At 47.3% G+C, this 21151-nt stretch overlaps 7 protein-coding genes across 7 annotated transcripts; 3 read left to right on the top strand and 4 right to left on the bottom strand.

Annotated features, from left to right (window-relative positions):
- On the top strand, positions 1-548 carry BDV38DRAFT_281525 (uncharacterized protein; the record flags this gene model as incomplete). Its single annotated transcript, XM_032059574.1, has 2 exons — positions 1-154; positions 220-548. The coding sequence occupies 2 exons, from the start codon at positions 1-3 to the stop codon at positions 546-548; spliced, it is 483 nt and encodes a 160-aa protein (XP_031915028.1).
- Positions 549-2587: 2039 nt separating this feature from the next.
- On the top strand, positions 2588-3166 carry BDV38DRAFT_281526 (tRNA ligase; the record flags this gene model as incomplete). Its single annotated transcript, XM_032059575.1, has 1 exon — positions 2588-3166. The coding sequence occupies one exon, from the start codon at positions 2588-2590 to the stop codon at positions 3164-3166; it is 579 nt and encodes a 192-aa protein (XP_031915029.1).
- A 1669-nt stretch (positions 3167-4835) lies between these two features.
- BDV38DRAFT_281527 (uncharacterized protein) lies at positions 4836-7056 on the bottom strand (the record flags this gene model as incomplete). Its single annotated transcript, XM_032059576.1, has 5 exons — positions 4836-4967; positions 5027-5346; positions 5407-5528; positions 5578-6751; positions 6804-7056. The coding sequence occupies 5 exons, from the start codon at positions 7054-7056 to the stop codon at positions 4836-4838; spliced, it is 2001 nt and encodes a 666-aa protein (XP_031915030.1).
- A 1355-nt stretch (positions 7057-8411) lies between these two features.
- BDV38DRAFT_270174 (5'-methylthioadenosine/S-adenosylhomocysteine nucleosidase family protein) lies at positions 8412-9428 on the top strand (the record flags this gene model as incomplete). The annotated part of the gene is made up of 1 exon (XM_032057098.1): positions 8412-9428. One exon carries the CDS (start codon positions 8412-8414, stop codon positions 9426-9428), a length of 1017 nt encoding a protein of 338 aa, XP_031915031.1.
- Positions 9429-13670: 4242 nt separating this feature from the next.
- Positions 13671-14180, bottom strand: BDV38DRAFT_281529 (uncharacterized protein; the record flags this gene model as incomplete). Its single annotated transcript, XM_032059577.1, has 3 exons — positions 13671-13690; positions 13746-13813; positions 13870-14180. The coding sequence occupies 3 exons, from the start codon at positions 14178-14180 to the stop codon at positions 13671-13673; spliced, it is 399 nt and encodes a 132-aa protein (XP_031915032.1).
- Positions 14181-16311: 2131 nt separating this feature from the next.
- On the bottom strand, positions 16312-16742 carry BDV38DRAFT_57323 (uncharacterized protein). Its single transcript, XM_032063570.1, has one exon. It carries the CDS (start codon positions 16611-16613, stop codon positions 16398-16400), a length of 216 nt encoding a protein of 71 aa, XP_031915033.1. The 5' UTR covers positions 16614-16742; the 3' UTR covers positions 16312-16397.
- A 1757-nt stretch (positions 16743-18499) lies between these two features.
- BDV38DRAFT_243341 (threonine/serine exporter family protein) lies at positions 18500-20911 on the bottom strand. Its single transcript, XM_032054214.1, has 2 exons — positions 20726-20911; positions 18500-20646 (listed from the first exon to the last, which is right to left on the bottom strand). The coding sequence occupies exon 2, from the start codon at positions 20632-20634 to the stop codon at positions 18643-18645; it is 1992 nt and encodes a 663-aa protein (XP_031915034.1). The 5' UTR covers positions 20635-20646; positions 20726-20911; the 3' UTR covers positions 18500-18642.
- Positions 20912-21151: the final 240 nt, after the last annotated feature.

The following is a 21151-nucleotide window of genomic DNA, read 5'->3' on the forward strand; positions in this document are numbered from 1 at the left end:
ATGAAGTCTATCCAACCCAAGCTTTTGTTTCTAATACTTTGGACCTATTCCCTTGCAACCCATTACGAAAAGAGTGTCTATACAACCGAAGTCAGTCCTGACGCGGATATCACCGAAAAGAGAATTGACTACAATGAACCTGGACGTCCGCCAGGTAGGAAATGTCAGACAGAATGAATGCGACCAAAAAGGCTTCGCCCCTGCGCTAAGCGCCGACAGAAAATACTCTGCCTGCCAACGCGGGTCAGTGGCTGAACAACGCTCAGCATGGCAGCCATATCGGCCAAACCTCCGACTTTGAAAACGCAGGACAGTTCACCTTGAGCAAATGGCCACGTGGGAAACACTGTCTTGGAGGATTTGACTGGGGTATTGGGCCTGCTTGCCCAGCATTAACCCCTGCCATGACATTTTATACGCGGGACCCGCAGATGTGTGTGCCTTTTGAAATCACCGAGGTTCCATGCGATGTTCACGCAGATCAGAACAACTGTCTTTGGAAGAATGGAGACCAGTGTTGCAATAAGGTTGACTGCTCCGCCCACTAACTGAAACAACCTGCGTCTGCCTAAATGACACCTTGCCTCTCTCTACCAACTGCTTAATATATAGTCCTAGCTAGTGATATACATGGTCTACCTAATTCTATACGGAGATTCAAAAGTGAGATTCGATACTACTAAATTACTTTTTTTTTTTTTTACACTAGGGTATCCATATAGGTTAAGGTAAAGGTTAAGGGCAAGCTTCCTCGTATTGTTGGCTTCGAATTTTTAAGGCACAAAATAGTAAAAGATAGACTAGGAAATGTCGTATCGCTTATATTGCTATTGTTACCGTTGTCAGTATGTCTTTAGCAAATTAGACAGGCTCTGGCTTCTGCATCATCTAGACAAGGGAGTAACTATTCATCACCATTTCTTTTATATTCATCCAGCAGCTTAGTTAAAAGCCCAATCTTGGGAAGGGTATCCAAGGATTGATTATATGAGAAAAGACACCTTCCTGCAAGCGATGAAGAAGACTCTAGTTAAAGTCAAGGCCATAGTTAAGCATACCGTTATTGGTATAGTTATAGTTTATAAATGGTTACCAGAGACAAGGTATGGCCGGTCCTTTTGTACATGAATAGAATGATCATTCCAAACTCATAGAAAGGAAATCATCTGAAGGCGAAAAGCTGGTATATGGATTATATATAATGAAATATGATCTGATAGACTATATTTAGAATACGCTCCTTTCTCTTGAAGAGATTGAAACTAGGCATATCTCTTGATATTAGCTCTTCTACGAGGTAGAATGGAAGGGATACGATGCATACTCTCCCGCGAACTAGTAATCCTTTACTTAATTAGTTCCGACCAGGCTTTAGTTTCTTGAGTAGCAGTACTTGTATTGTAGGTATGGCAGTCAGCAACCTGGACTTTAGAATGTCTCGGCTGCTGTAGCTTATGCTAAGCTCCTGCTTGTAAGACTGTCTCTGTTTCTCGGTCTGCTTGTACAAAGTGAGGCTGTTGTTTTGTAACTTCAACAACCTCCAGAAACTGCCGGGGTACGCTAACTAGCGTACGAGACGTAATATCAATAAAGACAAAGATAATATAGCGGAAATAGGCATCAATTGCTGCATAAATCTTAATCTTACACGAAGCAAGCTTGAGATATGCAACTATAGACCAGATCGCTTAGGATTAAGCACAACATCAACACCATGTCGTTGAGGATCCTGTGGATGTCGTCATACGGCAGCAGGCGCTGGTTCCCGACATGATGAGTAAACCCGATCCCTGGAGCTATTAGCTATAAGTATATTTAGGTTTAATACGAATTACCTAGCCAGTAAATGGCCCTTACTCCGGACATGAGTATAAAGCAAGGTCTTTCCATATAGTTTAATCTAGCACTGGTCAAGCTCTGTATGAAGCTACCACAAAACAGCTTCTGCCTGTGCCAAAGCAGCTATAAGACTCTTGATATATTGATGTAATCCTAGCTTATGGCCGAGGTACAGGTGCGTACGAGCTTCGATCTGAAAGCCATCCTGCTGCAGAACTCTAGGAAGCTTATCTTCAAGCCCAATCTGATAAAGAAGAACCTTAATATGATCATGTAGAATTTGATTAGTTCCTACAGTATGAGTACTTTTGAATTCTCCAGCTTTCAAGTCGTGTACAGAGTTTGTGTTCAGAAACACTGAAATTATAAGATTTAGAAGAAATTTCTCTGATAGAGTCATAGGGCGGATAACTAGGCGGTATACACATGCCTTACGGAACCTTTTGTCGTTGCAGTTTTGTTCTTAAGGGTCTGCTGTACAGCCTCAGGCTTCGTCTCTTCAACTTTGCCGCAAACAGCAGTCAATTGCGTCATGTTTGCCAGACACCATCATAAATCCTGCCTAACCAAACTGTAACCGTCTCATGGGTTTAACTACATCTTATAAATTGGTTGAACGTCTTTCACTCAGCCGATCTGGCTTTCTAAAATCGTTTATTCTTAGACCCATATCCGTTCATATCTTTCAGTAAGAGATACTGGCAACCAGAGGATTTGCAAAGCAAATAGCATAAGCCACTTTGCTATCATGTCTTCATCAAAAGGAGACCAAAAAGACCTGTCTGATCAAGTGGTATATTTCTCTTTGCGCCTTTCGTCTCCCGTAGCATTTGCCTCCGCTGTCGACAGGGCATTTGCAGATGCGGACTCAGATGAAGCCCAATTCTACCGATATCTAAAGCAAAACAATCGAATCCAGTCCGAATTCCACGTCACTCTTATTCATGTCAATGATCGCACTACACATCCTGAAATCTGGGAAAAGTACAAGGCCAAATTTAAAGATACTCTCAGTCGAGAGAACAGCGGAGACGGCACCTCTACGCTAGGTTCCGGGGAAGTCCTCGCTGATCAAGTTGTCTGGGACCAGGGGATTATGGCTCTCGCTGTTAGGGCGACTGGCGGAGACGGAGAACCCCTCCCCTGTGCGAATGCAAATGCGCACATCACGATTGGAACCGCAAATGATTCAATCAAGGCGTTCGAGAGCAATGACCTTTTGCAGCGGTGGAAGGAAGGGGATCAATCAAAGGGCTCGATCCGCTGTAAAGAATTCCCGAAGGGATGTACGTTCGAGGGTTCTGTCCGGGCGAATTTTGCTGGGTGATACTTTTCGTGCTGCTTTCCTTCTATCGTACGAACCACCGCCTGATATCAAAAATATCGGCGTGCGCTTGCCGGATATGTCCTGTTCCCAGTGGCTAGATGTACAGAAAGAGAACCACTACTGGAGTGATCAAAACAGATTCGTTCGGCGACAAGCTAGTTGTCCCTCTAATAAGTACAAAGATGTCACTTGATATGTTACCTTGCACTTATTCGTAGTGTAAGAGGTTGTTTTTTAGCATTAAGTAGTTTTATCTTAGTAAAGAGCTGTCACCAAAAGCTGAGGTATGCAATGCAATCCATGAACCGAGGATGCTACTAGTAGGGGGGAGATAAGACGGTCATGGCCAATCACGACCCTGGTATTTCAGCCTTTTAACCAAGATGATTTAGATAGTTTTCCAGTCCGTCAAGATCCAACACCACCAAAGCTCCACTATCAGCCTCCACGCTGCTCAATTTAAATTACGTAGTCATTATCTAGACCATGATATCACTATGTTGTTACAATATTGCGTGCATTGCGTCATTCAAATTATCACCTTGGGCTTGTAAATATGCTATTATATCCAGGAATCAAAGACCTCGTGTTTCCTCGCGGCACGCTTAGGTTTCAGCGGTAGATTGCCACATCGTTTCTCAATCATGGAGTGCTTCTTGGCTCCCAATCGACAATACGATGGTGATTGCTGACCTCCTTGTCCTTGTATCTAGGGGGACGGGAGAATATACAACTGTGTTTATTAGCATACCCGTCACATCAAGATACTAGAGCAACATGGTCTATCGCTGAAAGCAGCAGTAGTGATGCAGTACACTATGCTATCAATATGACAGACTTTGTCCGTCTATTAGCTTTATCCAGATAACCAAACGAGTAGTTTACTGCAAGCGGCAGTGGCGATATGTCGTTACACCAAACATAGTGTGTTCACTTTTTCAACCGTTCGACACAATAGAATTCCTATACAGTAGCTAAGGTTTAGGACTCTTCAAGCTAGATCAAGGCTTTTATGTCAGACATTCCTCAAGCCATCTCTTCTTCAGGCTCTGTGTCAGAGCTCTTTGGAGAATTGGCTCAGAAGCTAACACTGGCACATAGGGTGTGAATAACTTTATCCGCTCCACTTACTAGATGCGACAATAGCTTGTCCATTGCATCCAGAGTTAATCTAGCAGGGTACCATAAATCAGTGGGCCTCCCAGGGCCTTGGATATGTTACAGCTTATTACATCGTAAACTTATAAGTAGATGATTGCCCGACAGACATTAGTGGTGCATTAAGAGGGAGGTGCAGCTGAGCGGATGGAAAGCCCTGTTCTCACACCCTGTGCTCGTATGCACTGGACACAGTATTACAAAGTAATGTAAGATCTGAAACTCTATACTCAGAGGTATGAGACTACCTGATTTTAGCTTAGAGAGCTTTATAAAGGTGCCGTGCTGACTTCAAGCTGTTGCCACGGGTATTCTCTGATGTATACCGTCCCTACAAGAACCCATAAGACGTTGTTGGGTTTGAGGCTTTGTGGTTACTATACCCTCCCAGGGACCCACAGTTATATTCAAAGTCTCCATATCGGATCCCGGATTCTGATAAACACTGTTGCGCATGTATCATGCCATCATAGCTAGTTCTGATTTCCATCATCCAATTCGACACTGAAATTTACACAGAGTTCTCTAGCAGGAAGTTGTCAAAATTCCCTGGATCAGATGAACCCCCAGTGCACCACATCACAGTACCATTTCGCAAAACGAGGGCCCAGCATTCTGGGGCTTCTAAGTTCAGAGCTGCAGCCTGCAATTAATTGTTAGCACGTTATCTAATCAAGCATACAGCGCTCCCAATGATCCTACCCGGATATCAAGCCCCTTGGTGCTCTTAAGCTTATCATGCAGCTTCGAGTAGTGTCCTCGTAGATCCCAAATGTACCGGCCGTTACTCATAGAGATGATATAGGCATCGTCCTTACCAAACCATACCTGGACAACCTTGCTCATGTCCCCTGCAGCCGTCGCAATATCACTGGGAACACTCCAGGAACGACCCCATTCGGTATGGGCGAAGTAGTGACCATCATTTCCTAGGGAGACGTTCTTGGGACAGCCGTATTGCCGATATTGTTTCAAGTATCCCTCAAGATCGGGATATTCGCTTTCGAAGTTATCACTCGTCCCTGTCCCATTAATTTTTAACGTTAGCCTGAAAAGATAGAATCTTGATGGGAGGAGCTTACAAGTCCAACACTCCCCATTCTTATGATAATGACGGTAACAGGACCCATTGGATCCAATACGGACATATTCATCAGACCCTTCTAAGAAAGCCTTAGCTTTACAGTAAGACGAGGGCACGTCACTGGAAAAATGTTCAGTAAGATATAGGCAAAATGTTAAATGACACTCACTAATGGTCTCGTTTTGGTCCACAGAAGTAATAATAGCTTCCTGAGAATGAAAGGGTCATTGTCGTAAATTTGGTAATGTCAGGAAGGATTTTGGAGTGGCATCTGAACTTTTGATCTTGTTCAAGTGCTGATATTCTGGCTTTGGCATCGTTCTTTTCTTTTTCTTCCTGCTCGAGCTTCTTCTGGAGAGCCGATACCTTTTGGCTGTAATCGTTCCTTTGTGTCTCTTCCTGCTCGAGCTTTCTTTTCAGCGCCGATACTGTCGCCTGCTGATCGACCTTCCTCTGGAGATCCGTCACTTTCTGGTTATAATTGTCTTTTTCTTTCTCCTGCTGTGCGAGTCTGTTCTGGAGATCCGATACTTTCTGGTTATAATCGTTCTTTTCTTTCTCTTGCTCGTCGAGTTTCTTCTGCACAGCAGAAACTTTGTCATTGTACATTTTCTCCATGTCAACCTTGAGTTCATCTTGCGCACGCTTGGCTGCGGCTAGCTGCTCCTTCATCTTGTCTTGAGCCTCTTGGAGCAGCCTCGCAGACTCCTCATCCTTTTCTGCGATAGCTTCCTTCATCATTTGTTGAGTTTCAGCAAGCTCCTTTTGCCATTTTTCCCGTTCTTTTACCAATGCGCTTTCGACTTCTCTACCGGCGTCGGTCTCATCCAGAGGCTTCTGTAATGTCACCATCTCATTCTGGATCGTGAGAATAGTCTTCTGCTCTCCCGGGGCCTTTGATGCATGGATATTGATCAGGCGCTTCGCTGACGCCACAGTGTTATGATGACGTTCGACTTGTGCACCGAGAGTTCTCATTTCCCCCCAGAATTCAGACGTATTGAGTAACTGCTTTTCTCGTTGTTCACCCTCATCCGGCGCAACTCGCTCCCACATCGTCGTGGCCAGGATGACATGCTTGAGGGCATCTTTACCACACAACTTCTTGAACATGAACAGATTTTTCTTTGCAGATCCCGTCATCCGATGATCAGTGATACGATGGAGGTAAATCATCCCATTCAGCTTGACAGCATTGGAGAATGACTTCGTGAGCCAGGTCGCGATTTCACGGAGGACATCGGTGTCACTTCGATCCGTATCATCAAAGCCGGGAGTGTCTACCAACCAGATATTGACCCCCTGGCTATGTCGACACCGATAGACACTGACTTCTTGGGTACCTAGGACTAGTCAGTGCGCCGAACTGAATCACAACTGCAACGCAAATCGTACATGACTTCAAGTCATTCCCTATTCGCACCGGCTTATCCGCGACTAATGATATGAATGTGCTCTTCCCTGCCCCTGTTACACCCATCACAGCAATAAAGATGTCCGATGCCTGCGGCTCGACGCTAGATTTAGTGGTCCCCGTCCCAACCCATGGCTCTGTTGGAGCCTTTGTCGCTGGCATGCCCCCATTGGAATTGATGGGCGGTTGCTTGGGCCGTGATACGAGAGGTGATGGATGGGCGAAAGAAGGCATGATAGCTGCTCAGAACACAACGGAAGCTATTCCGCCAGATTTACGGGGATAGAGGATATGGAGACAATATGCAGACTCGGCAGATGGATGGGGAAACGTCGAACAGAGGTAGTTAATATTCATATATTCCTGCTTGGCCTCTTCTCCTTTCGACCCACCGGCAGTACCGGGTGGCGCTTACTTTGACCATTAAAAAGAAGGCAACGATGTTCAGTACACCGTCTCCTCTCGTGCTTCCTGTGGTTTGCGAACCGCAATGACGTGGATTAGCAACTATTAGGTGTCGATCCTTAATGGCAAATCCGTATGGTGGTGAATGGTGCAGATGAGGCTGTGTGGACAGTCGTGCAGATGGCCAGGGAGCCATCAAATGGTCAGCACATCTCAAACCGATAGGTTATTGAACCCACCTAACTAGGCAGAGAAGTCATTGAAAGGTTTGGGTAGAGATGGTAGTGAACGTAGATACACTACGTATTAAGGTCTCATAGGGCCCTTGGTCTATGTGACCTGGCAAGTGAAGAAGGCAACCACTATGGATGGGAAAATCATATACTGTAGGAGCTCTGGGAGCCTTACACCATATCGGCCTATACCACCATACGCCTCAGCGAACTACGCTCTAACTTCACGAACAACACAATCGAAATAGCGATGATAGGACGGGTTATAGTTGGTTAACCGAATCATCATCAGCGATATCTCAATGTAGCCGAAAGGGGGTTCCTGCGTTTGGTAGCCCCACGCGGGGCTGAATAGTGGCTCGTATTGGGCCGACACGCATAATCTCCTCTACATGAAATTCTTCGTTATGAACTATATTGGGTGCTAGGTTTGAGCTAACATACAAGCCGACTAGGTTGCTGGTCACCTGAACAAAAAATGCCTCATAGAAGGTCTTGGGGAATATTGCTCGGTCACTTCGCATCTCGATAGACTCACATCCACATGTCTAGAGTTAGGATCACCACATCCGTTGTATTACGGCGCCGTATCCTGAATTTTTTACAGAGATCAGATGCACTTGGGCTGCCTAGAGTGAGGCTGTAGCATGAAATATGCTGCCTCATCAAATTCTACGTATGTATGGACTTTGTCCAGCCAATGGATTACCGCCAGGTTGAGCATGAGATCGTCGCAGTCATTGTGTCGAGGCAATACGGACTGTTGGCGCCCAAGTTGATCACACACACCTTGGATTAAATTAAGGAACGGTGTTGGTAGCTTCATTTATCGTCTGCTCTCTGCTTACACATCCACCGTACCAGCGGATTCAGTTCAAGTCCTTCTTATCCTATCAACAATCCGACTCCGAGGTATCACACCACGTGAAAGCGTAAACACAAACGCTTATGATGGCACCTCCAACAAAGCAATTGAGTCACGAACAGTATACTGTTGGCTGGGTATGTGCATTACCAAAGGAGATGGTCGCAGCAAGAGCCATGCTCGATGAAGAGCATCTCCCACTTCCGAAACCAACCAATGATTCAAACACCTACACAATTGGCCGCGTTGGCGATCATAATGTCGTAATCGCCTGTCTCCCAATGGGCGAGATCGGTAATAGCTCCTCGGCAATCGTGGCCACTAGGATGACATCTACCTTCCCATTCATTAAATTCGGGCTCATGGTTGGCATCGGAGGTGGCGTCCCTAAGGGGGTTCGACTAGGCGATGTGGTAGTCAGTACGCCAGCAGAGGGATTCGGAGGTGTGGTACAATGGGACTTCGGCAAGACTGAACAAGGGCGCGCGTTTAAACGAACGGGAGCCTTGAATAGTCCTCCGAGTGTTTTAAGGACGGCGCTCGCGCAGCTCAAAGCCATGCATGAGATGGAAGGGCCGAGGATCCCGCATTTTTTGCAAGATATGACCAAGAAGTGGCCTAAGCTGAAGCAGAAGTATGTACGGTCTAATGAGCTAGAGGATGTCTTATTCAAACCGGATTACAATCATGTTGAATTTGAAGGATCCGATGAAGATGACGAAGACGAGCATGAAGAAGAAACAAGCTGCATTCGCTGCGATCGAACTAGAACCATCCGAAGGAAGCCTCGCGATATGCGAGTCCACTACGGACTGATTGCATCCGGAAATCAGGTTATCAAAGATGCCTCATTCCGGGACGAAATCAACAAACGGCTCGGTGGGAAGGTGTTGTGCTTCGAGATGGAGGCCGCAGGGTTAATGAATGATTTCCCATGTATTGTTGTCAGGGGCATCTGTGATTATGCGGACTCGCATAAGAATAAAGCGTGGCAGGAGCACGCAGCTGCTGTGGCAGCAGCTATGGCGAAAGAGCTTCTTTTGGTTGTGCCTGCGCAGGAGGTGTCTCAGTTGCCTGCTGTGGCAAGTAAGTTGTCCCGGTAGATCTTCGAGATTTTTTGTTGGTGATCTGATTGAATTATACCGCACTCTCTGAATGTAGAGCTCTGCATCTGTTCACTTGTACTGTACCTTAGAAGGTCTTGTAAAGGCTTTGAAGGCTTTGCCCCGACCAAGGCATTCCCTGCTAATGAAATAACTCTTATCAGAGATCCTCGAGCACGTCGAAGAAATAGAAGCCAACGTTGCCAGATTAAAAGGTATCTATTGCTATGATACTGCCACTTAAGGGATTGGAAGTGCTTACAGATGATACAGGTTCCGCTGAAGACACAGAACATCGAGTCGTTCTACATTGGCTGTCGGATGTTGACCAGTCGTCGAACCACCATAAGGCTCGTAGTAGCCATACGCCAACAACCGGGGATTGGTTGTTGAAAGGTGAATGCTATGGGAGATGGATTGATGGGGATAGTTCTATGGTATGGTTGCATGGGATCCGTAAGTATTCCGTAAGTACCTGGGGTCAATAGGGCTGACGACAATATGGTTATATACAGCTGGTTGCGGGAAGACCATCATCAGCTCTACCATCATCGAAAATTTAGAAAAGAGCTACTCTCACGACCACAACACTAGCATTGCTTATTTCTATTTTGACTTCAGCGACAAGCAAAAACGAACAGTCGACGGATGTCTTCGGCATCTCTTGCGACAACTATCAGCTCGACGACTCCCCAGCATTGTAAAGACCCTTTACACTCAGGCTGCAAGCTTAGATGCACGGCCAAGTCTAGGATCCGTCATGTACGCGCTGAAGGAGGTTCTTTTACCATTACAACGGGCCTTCTTAATCCTTGATGCGCTCGACGAGTGTGAAGATGTCGAAACTTTAATGGCCCAGCTGGCGATAATTAGGGCTTGGAAGCTACCCTGCCTGCGCATTCTCGCTACTAGTAGGATAAATACAGATATCGAAGGGAAGATGTTGCAAGTCTCGGCTCGTTTTGTGGGTTTTGGGATAACCGGAGTCGACAGGGATATAAGAACTGCAGTGGCGCAAAGGTTAGAAGGTGAGAAATCGCTCAGGTCAAGATGGTCGGATCAACAAAAGAAGCAAATCGAGGACACTGTTTTAGCCAAGTCCAAGGGGATGTATGTAAAGCCTTGGCCCATTTACTTTGAAATCTGGCTGACCAAGAACAAGGTTTCAGTTGGCCCAGAGTCAGCTACGCGAGATAGAACGGTGCTACAGCCCTCGCGATCTGAAGGCAACATTGGCGAGGCTCCCTGAATCTCTGAATCACACATACGAGCGGATGTTATTTCAGATATCTTCGTCACATCGCCAGAGCGCCTCGAGACTGCTGCAATGGCTTGTGTGTTCCCTCAGACCACTCCTCGTCGAAGAAGCCGCTGAAATATTTGCTTTTGACTTTGACACCTGGCCTGCTAGACTCGACCTTGAAAGGCGACTGCGTAATTTGAATGATATCTTGCGCATATGCCCCGGGTTAATATACTTGACAACGGAGGGAACAAAGCATATTGGCGACCGAACTCCCAGAATGCACGTCAAATTAGTGCATTCGTCCCTCAGAGAATACCTTGTCTCGCCAGATATCCGAAAGGGTCCAATGGCCCAATACGCTGTGCACCAGCAACAAGCCAATGGGTCAATTGCTCAGATATGTCTTGCATATCTGTTGCGGTTAGATGGACCGAATTCTGTCTCGTCGAGTACCTGTACCGCACTTCCACTAGCCCGATACGCTGCAGAATATTGGACCGAACATGCTCTCTTAGCTGGGGAAAGTATGGATTCCAGATTGCATACCTTAATGGAAAATATGTTCATTTTCAGCACTAGTGCATATTTCAATTGGATGAGGATCTATAACCATGACGAACCATGGAGGCCTCGGGATGGACCACTGGATAACTCTCATAGCGATTCAATGCCCTCACAATTATACATTGCTTCGCTGACCGGTTTGCACATGATGGTAAGGGTATTTCTTGAGAATGAAGTGGACCTCGGTGTTAAAGAAGGATTCTATGGCAATGCGCTTCATGCCGCAGCTAGCGCGGGTCACGTTCATGTGGTTCGGCTTTTTCTAGGATATGGAATGGATGTTGGCACTCAGGGTTTATATGGGAGCGTATTGCACACAGCAGCATATGAAGGCCAGATGGAAGTTTGCCAGCTACTTCTTGATAAAGGCGCAGACGTCAATAACCATGCGGAGCCGTTTGGCAATGTGCTGCAGGCAGCTGTCTATGGCGACCACCCTCTGGTCGCTCGGATGCTTCTGGAAAGAGGGGCCGATATCACAGCACCAGGATCCCGTTATGCTGATATTCTCCACGCCACTTCAACTTTTGGCCGCTTACAGATCCTTCATTTACTACTGGATCAATGTGACATTGATCCATTCAGTGCGTCCTACAACCGTGCTTTGCAGGCTGCTTTAGATCATGGTCATACCCATGTTCTACAGCTGTTGAAACGTAGTGGACCCAGTGTCCATTTCCGCGACGAGATGTACGGCAGTTCTCTCCATACAGCTGCAGCCCATGGCTATACTCGAATTCTTGAGCTGCTACTTGACAACGGGGCCGATATCAACTGCGAGGAAGAATATCACGGTACGGCACTGCATATAGCCTCTAGCCGTGGTGATAGCCAACTGGTACAGCTTCTGCTTAATCGTAAGGCTAATGTCAATATCCAAATGACAGAAGGAACAGCATTACATGTCGCTTCTTCCATGGGCCACACGCAGATCATTCAGCTCCTCCTGGACCACGGAGCTGATATCGAGGCTCAAGGTGGATACTTTGGCACAGCACTACAGGGCGCTGCAGCATATGGACAGACTCCAACCGTAAGATTGTTACTCCAGAAAGGCGCTCGTGTCAATGGGCAAGGAGGACATTATGGCAATGCGCTACAGGCAGCATCATATGGAGTCGCTTCGACGACGGCGATAGTGCAGCTCTTGCTTGACAACGAAGCAAATGTTAATTCCGAAGGAGGATACTTTGGAACAGCCTTGCAAGCTGCATGCTATAGAGGCAATGTCGAGATTGCCAGATTGTTATTGGAAAATGGAGCCGATGTGAATTGTTGCGTAGGAGAGTTTGGTACTGCCCTGCAGGCGGCCTCTTGTGGGATATATTTAAATATGCAACTGGTTCAGCTATTACTTGACCATGCAGCTGATGTTAACGTTGGGGGTGGGAGATATGACTCTCCCTTGAAGGCGGCTTTGTCAAGAAGGAACTTTCAGGTCGCTCACTTGCTGCGGACACAGGGTGCTCAACTCCCAGCATTGGCATAGAACCAACCTCGTTGATACTGCTAATCACCATTTAGTTTCTTTCTAGAGCAATGTAGTAACGTTATGCCTCGCTCCATCTTAACCCATCTGCCCATCTGCTCGCGTTGGGAAACTTAGCATTAATGCGGTGTCCAGCTCTTGATATACAGGCAGGCGGAATCACGTTCCAGCTTACATCGGTTTATGGAATAGACTTTCATTTATCCATTGTCTTCTCATAATGCTCCTGTCTGGCCCTACCGGCGGTGGTCCCACCTCCTTCAGGCAACGAAATCCCATGTTTGACCGCGCGGGGCGACTGCTTCAAGTTTACGATTTGTGCCGAGGCAAAACTGATATTACTCACGTAGTCTGGAGTATAAATTGGGAGCTCTGTCCAAGAGAGCAAATTAGAGTCTCATGGGGGCTCAGTATTCCATTCGAATGATCTTAATGTCTAGCACCTTGACAAATGCTCACAGCTATTCGAACGCACTGCGTACGTCCTTTTTGGAATGTAGCTTATATTGCCTAGTTAATGCAAGCAGGAACTATTCTCACCTACAACGGACTACCAGCAGGCCAATACCTTTACAACAGTAGTTTTATAACTGGCAGTAGTAGTAGACAGCTGCTCCACATTGCAGCGTCTTCACCCCCATTGAACAATGCCCAAAACTACAAAGACGAGAAGATGAATCCACCCTTGGATGCCCCGGTAGCCTTGCGTTGTTGAACGCCTTTGGGCCTTCTAGGAAAATGTGGGCTTTAGTAAAATAGCTCGTAGAGACCAGATAGAAGATGAAACAATATATGCCTGGGATCATCAACAGTCAAGTTGAACCATGTATATACACAAGTAGACGGTCTGGAATGAAGTAGTTCTGGTTTCCAACTACCACTTCCAAATGTATCCCTCCATCCAGACACCCTACCATCCATTCCAGTACTACAATTGACCACATTAGCAGGCGTTAAGTGGGCCTTGTGGAATGATATTAGTCTATGTTCCCCAACATTTCCATTGAAGTTTACTCACCGCTCCATCCGACATAAGCAGCGTTCGCCAATGCAACCCAGTAACCATTTGTCAACTTAGCCCAACCCCTAGTAGCAACATCATTAGTTCTTCGCGCCACCTCTCCGTACTAAGGTAAACATACTTGTCACCATTGACCGGTGTAGTGTTAGACCGAGTGTAACAGACCAAACTGAGCTTAGTTCCCTTCGCGTATTGACCAACAGCAGTGCAGGTGGTCCGGGGACAAGTGCGGTAGCGGAGTCCATCGGTCTTGACATACCCACTGACAGCTCTCTTCTCCAGGTCTCGTTCTTCGAGGTTAAGGGCAGGAATATCTGATCCAGTGTAATAAGTAGGGGCGGCATCCGCAGCATCCGCAGCATCTTCAGGCATTGCTGCGCTGAAGGCCGTCGCGGGCAAGAGGGTAGCAAGGGCAATAAGGGAGAACTTCATCTTGATAAGGTGAGGAAGTAATGGCTAGATATAGTTACGTGAAACTTGAGATTGTGCCTGCTGAAAAGAACTTGATGGGAGGGCTTTAGGTGGCTTTATATGATACAGTTGTCATGCCCATGGCTACTCCATATTGAACTATAACTCGAGTTCGGCAAATGCATGCCATCAGGAAGCGTGTGATCAAGCAGCAAGGATCTATACGAGATAGAAGAAGAGGGTGCATCTACTCTGCTCGTATCTCCGCCAATGCTTTCCAATGCTAGACCATGAAAGGTTATTCGTATTTTTCCATTACAGCCTTGGCGAATATGAATCTTCTTGATTTCTTTGTGCCGAGAATTTATTCCTGTGAGGACACATGATTGGCGATTTATGTAGATCTTTGCAGATCCGGGATGAGCCTGATCTTCCTCTTTAAATTACTTTGGGGAGTGCGCTGCAGAACCTCGTATTACTATATAGGAGAAAGGGGGCAATACGATATTCGTCCACCTCTCAGATCGTGTCGTCCTTCCAAGCAAGCTCTATTATTATATTAGTGTGCTTGGCAATAGGTGCTCCCTAGTGGCTAGGAAATTTATCGTATTCGGCGGGTGTCTAACGGAGAGCAACCCTCCCAGAACTACTTAGAGTTTCTTCATTAGGGAAATTACCAGGTCAATGAGCTGCAGGAAAAGCCTAGGTGTACAGCAAAAGCTCACCATATGTCAATGGAGCCTGCGTCCAACACTCAGCAGTTGGGCTTCACTCAACCTGCGAATCACAAGCATTGCCACAAAATCCCGACATACCTTACCCTATTTGAATACTAGAGATCTTCTATCCAACTACTCTTTCCAGACAAGACTCCGATCACTTCCCCGGACTACCATGGGGCGCCTCGGTTGCAACACAGATTCCGTATTCTCAATGGTAGCGAAGAATGCACTTGTAAAATATTTACATATTAACTCCAAAAAGCCACTTGGGAGGGGGATTCAGTGAGCCTCCCTTCCCCTCCCCCTTGCTGCATTCTAAGCTGGAACCGAGCGATGTAACCCAAGGGGTCGAGCCCTTCGATAGCGTGAACTTGTCGTCGAAATGTTGTGATGCTGTCTGCAGAATATGCAAACATTACGAGAGGCTCTAGCGTTCTAGCCGAGTTACTTTCTCTGGCTCTCATAGGCGTACATAGATCGATCATTCGGCTTTGGTGAAGGGGTCCAGTTTGTGGGCTATTGTTGAGCCAATCACTGTAGGGATTTAAAACTGTCGAGAGAGCGGACATAGAAAAGCTTAGAGGCGTAGGGATATCCCTCTCCCAAAGTATAGGGGAATATGTTCTGTTCTTCTGGGCCTCTAAGCTAGTAGTAATATAATGAATATTATTAGCTAGGCACACTGATACACTAATTAGAGTTGTCAAAAGGTCAGGGGATAACTAAATGGCCGTCGTGTCGGTATACTGCTCGTATAGATATAGTCCCATTACTATTCCAGTCAGGCATCAAAGCTTTCAGTTGATCGTGAAAGCAATACATTTATGTGATGATATGCCATAACAATCGGGGATCTGGCATTGATTTTTCTTGTCCCGGGATTCACTCCCTCCAAAATGCCCCAATCTCTCGAAGGTCGTCTAGCAAAGCAGGGGTTATCCGAGCTAAGCAAGTGGCCGCCAAAATCGTGGTCTAGCACATCGCGTCAGGTATAGAGTCTCATGTAAGGCGCGGATCTATGCTTATTTCGATACAGCACTAAATTTCCAACTTCTGCAACTAGCCTAGTCGGCCAAAAAGCAACATTATATTTGAACGCACTGTATATCATCGGCGCGTCGGTACGTGCCTTGCTGTTTTCCGTTCTCCATGTCTTGGGATTCTGAGAGTATATAAGAACGGCGAGGCGAAGCTCCCAGTAAGGTAATATAGAAAAACACTGCGGAGGATCTCATTGCGGTTGAGCAGGGAGGGGCTTGTTCCGGTATTGGGATCAGACCCTTGACGATAGTTAGATTGGCAGCTGGCCAAGTGATACAAGCACAGTTGGAAACTCACGGTTCATGAACTTTTCTCCGATCCAAGCAAGCTGCCCTACTGGGTTATCATGAAGCGCTAGGCCGATCGTATTGGGCTTCAATCAACGTGAGTGTCAGTCTCCCTTGACCTCAAAACAGACTCATTCGATCCACACCTTTGTGGTTTGTTCAACGTAATATCCATCACCCGTACCCGCTCAATTCCTCGCATTTTGTGCTTCAAACGTCTCGAATTCCGAGAGAGTAATATTTTCGGTCGCTAGTTTGTCCGGGTATCCTGAATAGTATGGCAGGAATGCGAAGTGTGCCGCACCAATAGTCTTGTTGTATTGGTCGTATAGTGTGTAAGCTATAGTACTGCCCCAGTCTGTTCCATGTATGGCGTAGGTGTCATATCCCAGGACATCTATCATCAATGTGTTGAAGACACGGGCAGTGTCTTGGTTCGTCCATGTTACTGGGGGAGGAGACGAGAAAGCGAAGCCAGGGAGAGAAAGTACAATAATGTTGAAGAAAGTGGCTTCCCAGTAGACGTCTCTGCCCTTTCCTCTAGTTGATCGATTATTGGAGAAAATTCCTAGAATGAACCTGGCCAGCCGTGAATCAAAAGCAGTGGTATGGTGTTCGACTGATTTGACTTCTCGTGAACAAAGTGGATTATCAAACCTTCAATGATAGCTGTGAAGTGCTGGAGCCTACACATTTTATGTCAACGACAAAATTATTTTCAACTGGCGGATAATACGCACTCATTCATGGAATTCTGTTCTCTTGCCCAGTTGCACCCAGTCATCCATTCTGTTCGCAACGCTTTCAGATCATCGAGCCCAATTCCGAGAGAAGTGCCCACTTCGGAGTCAGGAAACTGTTCAGGAAGCTCAGTGTTTCGAATCTGATCGAGTATTCGATCTACCCCAGACTCTAAGTCAATGTAAAAAGGGTGTAAATCAAATGCAGCCGGTGCTCAAAAGAAGTCTCGTGAAAACAGGGCATAGGAGAAGAGAGCAGATGCACAGGACAGATAACATGAGGAAAGATGCTGTAGCCTACATTGCATGGCGGTGGGCTTAAACAGTCGGCCGTTGAAGGTGTTGAAGTGGTTGAATTACGTCCAGAGGATAATCAATACGGTTGACTGATTTCTTCGGAGTCTGCCATGTAGAAAGACGGGCGTCGGCGGGCTAACCGTGGGCTTCGATTGACTCGCCTAGTGGTGATGGCTATTTCAGATTCATATCCTTCCTGCCGAGAGCCTCCTGCACGATGCCTTCGTTGCATTACGTTTGATGTGCTTCCATTTGTTCGGAATGCGCTTCCAAGATCCCCATTGATTCCCGAAGCTCCAGAAATGACCAGAAATTCTTCACAAATCTGTTGTAGAATTCCTCATAGGGCCGTATCAGAATATAATACATCAGATGTCTCCACCTTCTAATAGTACGTTTGGAACGTTCGATCTAGTTCCTCAATGGTTCTCTGTAAGACCTCAACATGATATCTCAGGGACAGGGTTGTTGATTCCTTGCGCTAGCGATATGCTTGCTGTGCCCTCCATAGTTGCGTTTTTCGGTGTTATCATTCTTTTGGTATCCCAACAGCCACGTATATGTGATAGCCAAAGAATATTAGTTATACCTCAGAAACGGCGGATCGGTTGGTAGGCCCGTTGGGATTATCGCTTGTGGATGGGCCACTTCCATTCTTCCGGGATCTTCCCATAAATTCTTATATGTGGCAGAACGAACTGTCCCAAGCTGTCCTGTGCCAGGTGTTCCTACTTTTAACGGCTAAGTTTATCACCTCCCTACCTAATGGACTTTTGAAGCAATTTGTCAACACCATCTGGGGTGGCAAGAATCCTGACTAGGCCCGTTTGGGATAGGGCACTTGACGCGACCCGAGCCGAGCCTTCCCCGAATCCGCTGATTTTCGGGTGCCATTCAAATTTTGAGCCCGTACCTGACCCGGAGGCCACTCAAAAGAACTTTGGGAAAGATTACTCTGACTTCGATAATGATAGAGACCTTTTTCATATAGTAAATTAGATGATTGGTCCAATATAACTATCAGAACAAAGGTCTATAACAAGGAGCTTGCGATCACCTAAGCGTATAACTTGAAGACTTTGCTTGACTCAATATAACCCCCCCAACAATTGCCTGGCATCACCAATATATATATCGATACCTGGATAGCAAACCTCAGCTGACAACTCGAACCCTCCCCCCCGGGTCACTATGATTTCAATGATATATAGATAGATAATCGCATATATATGTATTTATCCAAGAAACAAGGGAAAAAAAAAAAAAAAGAGTGATCTACGATCCAATACCGAATGATGGGCATATGTCGCCAACAGGGAAGAATACAAAAGGTCTATCATACGTCAAATATGATACTAAATACCGAAAATTTATCCTCAATATAGTACAAGCAATTTCAAAGATTGAACAGTCCGCTTCTCTGCTTTCCGCGCGGATATACGACCAAAGCCGAAAAGAACAAACCCACCGTGATTCCCAGGGCGGTTTGAACCATACTGAGGCCCAGACCGTACAAGGACTGTTGCACGGCCGTGTTGGAGCTGGACGCTTTCGCGACCGTATTATTTTTGACCGACTCGGCATAGGCCAACCCCGACATGATCGACCCGCTCGTCGCCAGACCCGACGAGACCAAGGTGAACATGCCCGGAACAATGGCCGCCGCCGCATGCCCATGCCACAGACGCGAATACAAGTTGGCCAGCAGCCCAATGGCAAACGCAGAAATCGTACTGGCCAGTCGACTATCCAACGCCTGGCTGAAATAATTCGCGACGTACCCGCTCACCCCCAGGAAAACCGTGACCGGGAGTTGCTTCCACCTCGCCTGGTTGAGCACCGCGGCGACCGCACAATAAATCGCGACAAAGACAAAGTGCTGGATGTATTCGTTACCATAGATCGACAGACTCTCCGACGGGCACGACGACTCGGTGGTCGCATTACTGTCGATGAGACCGTAGATCGTGATGCCGACGGTGATGCCATATCCCAAAAAGAGGGAGTAAATGATGGTATAAACCAATCGGATCGAGCCCGCCACGATCTGATGGGACTGCAACTCGAGACTGCTGCACAGAACGGAGAATCCAGGCAGGATCAGCGCGATCGAGGACTGGGTCAGCGCGGAAAAGCAAAACACAGGTTCGCCCCCGACTCGAATGCTCCCAAAGGCACGGGCCAAAAAGGACATCAGGATAGCGACGCTGACCTCGAAGACGTTGGAATAGACGGGTGACGCCGGGGCGAGTACGTTCTGCATGAACCCGAGCAGGCAGCCGAGGACAAAGATAATCGGCATATCGATCGGCCGCGCGTCAAAGGCCCAGGGCCCGACGGCGACACTGGCTAACCCCGACAGGAAGATCAAGCTCCATGCGCTATGGTAGCGACTTTTCCGCTCCATGAGCTGGTTGAGTTCGCTGATGGCTTGTTCGACGCTGATGCGATCGTGAACCACGTTCTTATAGATGTTGTGCGTGCGTGCTAGACGTCCCAATTCCAACCCCGGCACGACCGAGATCATGTGGACTTCCGCGGTCCTGGTGAGCGGATCATCGAAGGAGACGATCATACACCCCGGCAAGTACATGAACTGGCCCTGGATCTCGAGCACATTGGCGGTCATCCGCATGTACTCTTCCAATCGATGGGTTGGGGCGCCGTATTTCATCATTGCACGGCAGAGCAGCATGATGTACCGTTGGCGAGTCAAAATCGCTGCGATATGTTTGGTCAATCGAATCTGTTTCATGGGTCGTTTGCCCTTCGACCGATCACCTTCGTCCTCGTACCACTTTTGCTTCCGACGCTTCTTATTATTGGACCCCGATGGGGAAGGTTCGTCCTGGGACGCGACCGTGGATATGCTGGTTTGGCTGATATTTCGACGGTGGCCCTGATCCATTTGATGCTGCAGAAGGTAGGAAAACACGCCCCGATTGACATCACGGTCGTCTGGTACGTCGGCATCCTCCGGAAGTTTCCCCCCGACGCCCAATTTCCGGACTAGAAAGCGAGCTTCGGAGACCAAAGTATTCTGCAGCTTCGACTGGTACGAGTCCCGGGGGACTTGCCCGTCCGGCATCATATCGAGCAGGCGTACATCCTCCGTCAGCCCTTCAGGATGTCCCGCCGCATCCAGAGCATCCCCTCCATCTGTTGGACGACCGAGGCGGGTGGCGAGTCGCGCTCCGGATTCGCGAAGCGCACGGAAAGGAGTGCGTAAGGAGGTCAGAAAGGACGGCGCGGAGGAACGGCGGGGACCGGGCCTGTTATCCTCGTCACCCAGGTCACTACTGGAGTGAGATGCATGATGGTAACTAGCGGCAGCACCAGCAGCGATTGCATGATAACGATCGTTCGACTCGTAGGGTTCTTGCGACATTCTGTACAGCGACTGCCACCATGATCTGAGGGTTAAAACCGGGCCGAAGCGTCAAAGTTAAGTCGGAGCTGGGGGAGAAAGGAAAATTCACCGTCACGAGGCCTTCCACATTCTTCTCACAGGAAGGTATTTGAAGGAAGAATTAGGGGGAGGAAGGCAAAAGTGTCCGTAAGAGGAATAGGAAAATTGAGAAATAAACCATCGTGGAGGTGACGTCGGCTTATTCGGGAGACGTGCGAAGGGTTTCAGCCATTGCGGAGTTTTTACTCAGTCTGGGGGGGGGGGGGGGGGGGAAAGAATCCGGCCCAGTGGTTTGACGTTCGATTGGAAAACTTGTGGAGCAGAGAATGAGAACGACTGGTGCATGGGAGCCGAGGACAAGAAGCTTGTCTTCTTGTTTTTTCCTTCAGAGAGGCAAGTACTTTTGTTGACAGTGTGGATGTGGATCAATTTTTTAGTCACGACACGAGAAATACATTACGTGATCGCTCGCGTAATTCCCGCGGCTGTCGTGCCA

This window comes from Aspergillus pseudotamarii, assembly GCF_009193445.1.
Source record: "Aspergillus pseudotamarii strain CBS 117625 unplaced genomic scaffold BDV38scaffold_18, whole genome shotgun sequence".
Classification (NCBI taxonomy): Eukaryota; Fungi; Ascomycota; class Eurotiomycetes; order Eurotiales; family Aspergillaceae; genus Aspergillus; species Aspergillus pseudotamarii.